The sequence below is a fragment of the Anarrhichthys ocellatus genome, unplaced genomic scaffold, assembly GCF_004355925.1.
Source record: "Anarrhichthys ocellatus isolate YVR2014 unplaced genomic scaffold, GSC_Weel_1.0 scaffold44, whole genome shotgun sequence".
Taxonomy (NCBI): domain Eukaryota; kingdom Metazoa; phylum Chordata; class Actinopteri; order Perciformes; family Anarhichadidae; genus Anarrhichthys; species Anarrhichthys ocellatus.
Window position 1 is genome coordinate 2,179,078 of NW_022280074.1, and position 5,851 is coordinate 2,184,928.

The 5,851-nt window shown below is 44.4% G+C and overlaps 1 protein-coding gene across 3 annotated transcripts in view; it reads left to right on the forward strand.

Moving 5' to 3' along the window:
• The window catches only part of ptpn11b (protein tyrosine phosphatase non-receptor type 11b), a 30,789-nt gene that overhangs the window by 5,924 nt on the left and 19,014 nt on the right, over nt 1-5,851 (forward strand). For 2 of the 3 annotated variants that reach the window (XM_031868746.1, XM_031868747.1), the window contains exon 1: nt 38-4,991. In XM_031868746.1, the coding sequence (XP_031724606.1) occupies nt 4,801-4,991 (191 nt within the window). In that variant the 5' untranslated portion in view covers nt 38-4,800. Of the gene's footprint in view, nt 1-37; nt 4,992-5,851 lie in introns of those variants that run through there. The other variant, XM_031868748.1, reaches the window with a different exon arrangement.

Consider the following 5,851-nt stretch of genomic DNA (forward strand, 5'->3'; position numbering starts at 1 on the left):
CCCCCCCCCCCCCCCCCCACCACCACCACCCCCCTTCTCTACGCCTTACGTCTCTATATCTCCCTCGCTCCCTCCTGCCCTCTCTTGTGTAACAGTGCCCAGTGCTGGGTTACCAACATCTGAGGCTGCTGAAGTGAGGGTTCTGTGGCAGGCTTCGACCCACAATGGTGAGGTGGGGCATAAGCGAGACCAGCCGACGTCGGCGTATTTGTCTGCTTTTCAACAGCCCTCACACTTCTTTTTAACTCCCGCTGCAGTTCGCTGAAATTGAATGCACACAATCCAGTGCAGAAGTAAGCTCTGGAGTGCATGTGGAGACCTGGCCGTGCAGAAGTGTGTGTGTGTGTGTGTGTGTGTGTGTGTGTGTGTGTGCATATGCACAGTACTTTGTGTGTGTGTGTTGTTGTTAAGGTGGGTGTTTCAGGATGTGTGGTTACAAAGGGGCTCGGGGTATGCTCTAGTTAAGAAGGCTGAAAGAGCTGTCTGCGTGCAAAGACACTCTGGGGGGGGGGGGGGGGGGGGGGGGGCAGTACTTGCTGCCGTTGTGTGTTTGAAGCATTGCACCAGTGTTTGTGCCCGGTTCCGGCCCGTCTCCACTGTTTCGAATGTGTGACGAGTGACAGCAGCGCTGTGATGAGGGATTAGTTATGGATTAGTGACATAAGGCATTTTTGCCTCACTGCTATTATTTATCTGTACGAATCTGTGTAGGATTTAAAAACACAATACCACCAGCAATCTGTCCACCAGCTGACAGCCATGACTTGTCAGTGGCTCTTCAGGCCAGTTTGAGTTTGATTGTAATAAAAGCGCTGTGACAAGTGGAAAAATGTAGTCAAATGAAAGACAAAATGCCTGATGGCTTGTTGGCACCACAGCAACCACAGCACTCGTGCAAGCAAGGCACTGATCGTGTCCGATAACGGTTAGAGATCGGTTAACGAGGGCTATCGGGCAGGAAAACATTAATCTAAATAAGCATCCCAAGTAAATTCTCTAAACAGCGAAGTCACTTTTATATATGAAGCCCAGTATTGATCCTTATCAAAAATGTTTGTTTGTTATATGTTTAATAAAATAAATGTTAAATACATCAGTATCGCATATCTGAGTACTGTGTACAATACATTTTCACGCTTTCTTTCCGCCCCGTGAAGTCATTTCCACCAGGCCTCCCCGCCAGACTTCCAGGGATATTTCCATTGTAACAGTCCAAGTCACCCTCCGCTCTGACATGTTTTTAGGACTAATCCCCTCGTAATCGGTTAGTATTTATCATTTGTAAAGTTCCACCTATAATCTGCTCTCTGGGATCGTGGAATGAGAGAAAGCGCAACAGATCGGGTTTGCCCCCCTGCTGAGGATAAGGGGGTCAGGGGCAGTCTGGGTCAGATGTCTGGTCTGTTGTGGTCTAGTCAAGACTCTCTGTTCACGCATGGCTGGACGGATATTTATCTATTTGGCATTTAATTTAACGCTGAACTAATCCCGTGGTTAACCTCCAACAACAGAGGATCCTCGATGGCCACAGCGTGCAGTGCTCTGCGTTGGTGTAAACTCTAATATGTATCGTGTATCATTCCCTCCTGTACGAACCCCGGCACACGTTTACCACCCTTACTGATTCTCATGCAGCGCCTCCGTCTCTCGCTTCACCCGTCTCTTCTTTCACTCGTCTCCTGTTTCCTCTCGTGTCATAGAAACAGGTCAAGTGATTGACAAGCAGGCCGTGTGTCCCTTTTGATTCATCTGTTGAATGCAAAATGGCGACGGATGCTTCATCAGCAGTGCAGTGACATGCAGTACATGTCTTGACATTTCCAAAAGGCAATTTCAAGCTTTTTCCAATTTAGTCGTATAGTAAATGTCGCTCACAGTTAATTTCATCTGAATGAAGTCATTCTGACAAACAGGAGCTGGACAATGAGCACGCCAGGCTTAGATGTCCTCATTAAACAGTGGTAATATTTATGTTTATATGAGTTATTGAGGACATTAATAGAAAGCACCGTGCCACATAATATGAAGTGAGATTCAGCCCTTTGCACCGGCAGCGACTACGACAGTATTCTGCTCCGCATTCGCCGCTCTGAAGTGACACAAGATCTGCTGAGCCGACACATGGGTCTTATTTTTATCTCACTGTCATGGGTTTGTGTCGTACCGCGTACGAGAAGAGAAAGCACCTAAATGCTCGCCCACTGTTGGAAGCTTTCCGATATTATCTCCTCAGCATGGGCTTCATGAAGGCGCTATTGTGTCACCATCTGCCTGCTCTCTCCGCTGGGTTATATTAATCAATAATAAGCCTTTGTAGTGTGTCTGGGGTGCTGGTGAAAGGCTATGATTTAGGATGTGAAATGCACGATTTCCATGACTCATTTGGTCTGTATGTCGCAATCCAAAAACAGTTTGTTGAATCATTGACATTTACATGCATTTGTCTTTCCAAGGAAAAAGTCAAGAGCTGCAACTAAAGGTTATTATTATGTTTGAAACATCTATCAGGTGACTCATCTTCATCTCATCCAACACTTTTTATTTCATTTTTTTTTTTAAATCAGAAATAATGTTTTAAAATGATTTTTATTTAAACTTTTTTCATCCATGATAATCCCATCGAGATTATGAATTTGTAGTAATCTACAGCTTTTCATAATATTCCTAAATGCTTGTGTTGTACTCTACCTGCCTATGATAAATTCTACTGTAGAGTTTACTTCCATGTGTCTAAAACGTGTTCTTATTACAAGGCTGACTTGGAAAAACAACTCCTAAATAGAATAAAACGAGTCATCTTGAGGAGAGATTTTAAAAACGTAATAATTCAACTAACTTGGTTGGACAGCATAGTGTGATGACACCACGGTGTAAGATGATCTGGAGGAGCCAGATTGGTCTCTGCAGTCCAGCTTCGTCATCACTGATCTCCAGCAAGACAACTTGGCAGCGACCAGCTGGCGTAGATCCAGAGAGTTATCTTTAATACGTCAGTGTGATGCTAATGTGAAAATCCTTTACCGCTCACTGTATACTGTACGTGTGACAGCTTTGTCACCCCCTTCCTTGGCACACCGATGGGGCCTCGGATGGCTAATGGTGCGTCGGATTAGCCAGCAATGGCACACAGTAGTTAGGGAGGTTTAACCCAATGATCCCTGCTTAAACACGAGCTTTAAATCCACACAGCTGATATCCAGCCGTTCACTGGGGCCGCTATACCTACTCACTGCTTCTTCAACACTTATGCAGTTATTCTCTCTTTTAACACAGCTTTTAACTGAACACTGCAGTATGTGTGCAGATGTGCTGGATTTATGTCTTAAAGCGTTTGTGAACAGTGAACACGGTTGGGTCTGGTTTGGATGAGTGGCGGTGTCAAACACTACAGTAAGAGTGCACAACCCAGATGATCGGTCAACATACCTGAGAAGTGGATGGGATAAATATTTGCCTGCTTGCTGTGTTTTGCAGCAGAGGAAGTAACGTGTCATCATTAGCTTTGGCTTTGCTGTCCTGTAAACCTGAGTGTTCTTCCCTTTCAAACCAGTTTGTATGTAATCACTGATTCGTCAAGAAACAGACGTGTGCTTTGATTCAAAGGTACACTTTGTACTAATGCACCACCGGAATCATGGTTACAGATATTCTAAAGCAATAAGAGCTTATAACTATAACTTTCAGCAGTTGCCATTGCTTCCAATTCAGCCCTAGATCTGCTGAAAGTTGTCTTTTTTCCACACAAGTCACTTTTGAAGTACTGCGTTAGTCAGACTGGCGTTCAACATACATTAGTTCATGCTAAAGTGCTGTTGAGGAGCACTCCATTTATTTATTGATGACATTTTACTCTTAAGTGTCAACAGCATGCAACCGATGTGAGGCCTGAGATATAATTCATTATACATCAAAGTTGCTTTTAGATTCTTGGTAAATGATGAGATTATGGAGATTCTATAGCAAAGAAAATGATGAAGCAGAAAGGACTAAACCAGCCATAAACACACAGCAGCAGAGTAAATTTCCTTAAATAATGCAAATCAGCTATTTTTCTTCCTCAGTCTTTGGGCAAAAACATCGACCCTGTTAATAAAATCCAGCGTTGTGAGCTGATCATATGCAGCTGCCATAAGGCGAGAAGGCTGAGACATCACTAAGTCATCTCAGTTGTCAGTTTGTTCTTTGTCCACCCCTCTTGAAAATCTAGGTCAAGTCTCAGAACGAGCTAATCAGTGAACCTGACATGCAAAGGCCAGTTAAGGTTATTCAGCAACATTTAACAGACCTAGAGCTGTACAAGTTCTGCACTCGCATATAGCTAAGACTTGTATAAAAAGGGAACACGCTTCTTATAGTGTTGGCCCAACATGAATGTGAACAACCTCAAATTAAATTGTTTCATTTAAAGTTCGAGTCCAAAGCCAAACAAATAAAGTGTCACCGTCCAAATACTTCTGTCTGCATTTATTCTGTACAGTATTTATATTTATATCGCAGTAGCTGCTGTTATCAATGAATCTAATGTTTTCATCGACACTGAAGCAAAGCCAGTTTTACACGACACAAATGAAAGTGAAAGTGAAATTACACATTTCATCCGTCATGACAGCTGCATATGAAAATAAGTCAAAACACTCCTACAGGTCTTTACATAGTACTGTGTGCTATTTACATAAATGGTAAAAAATATACAAGATTTGTAAAACTGGCATGAAACAAAAGAAATGACTATTTTAAACTCAGGAGATCTATTGTGTTGGGGCCGGTTTAGTCTCAACAGGAAAAGAAAGATGGAGGGTGATGGGAGACAGATTGTATACATTCTTCCTACACAAACACACGGATCATTTTGGCCAATCTTTTTTTAGGTGGTTCCACCCCAACATCACCGGAATCGAGGCAGAGCAGCTCCTGTTGACCCGGGGCGTCCACGGCAGTTTCCTGGCCCGGCCAAGCAAGAGCAATCCGGGGGATTTCACCCTCTCTGTCAGGTGAGGCCTCACCTACACTCCCCTCGCTTCCTTTTCGTATTGATTTCGTGGTTCACCGTCAGCCTCACTATTCATTCATCGCACTATTCTCCCCGGTTCAAAGCTCAGCCCCGACAACAAACAAAGCTCCGGTGCAGTCGTGTTGAGAGGCTGGATGGGTGATTGGTGAGGCAAAGTGGTTCTCTCTGGAAAAATGATCATTGTGACGGACATATGTGTTGGGCACCGGTCTTCTTCTTGTCTTTAAATCCACTGTTGTTTTCAGTGTGAGGATGAGGAGTGACCGTGCTGCTGTGGTGCGAGGCCTCAGAGTCTCTGAGATGTCCTGCCCGCGGCTCAGCAAGTGATGTAACATTTAAATAGATGCAGTTTGAACAGAAGTTGTTCTGTGCGAGTGTTTCAAGGGACATGTTGGATAACGGATCTGGAATATGCGATTTGGTAACGTCGTGACACAAATTGGCCAGAAAGTCATAAATTGGGCAGCAGGGTGGCACTGAGGTGAGTACGAAAATGCACAGCCGGGTGCCATTCATTGTCCTAAAACATATTTCTCTTCACCTCTTTAATCTCCAGCCCTGGTGTGTTGCAGTGAATGTGAAATGTCTGGTAAGTAGGAGGACCCGGCACTACATGCTGTGGTGATTAGAGAGAGCAGCAAACCAACTGAGATAGAAGAAGAGAGAGTTTGAAGAGTGGCACGTCCCTGACAACGGAAGCTTTTAAGAGATGCATCACTCCGGCCAAGGGCCTGGAAGAAAGCCCAAACACATTTGTTACTCTGTGACTGTAGCCGCGGCTGGCATGGGCAGGGTGTGTGTGTGTGTGTGTGTGTGTGTGTGTGTGTGTGTGTGTGTGTG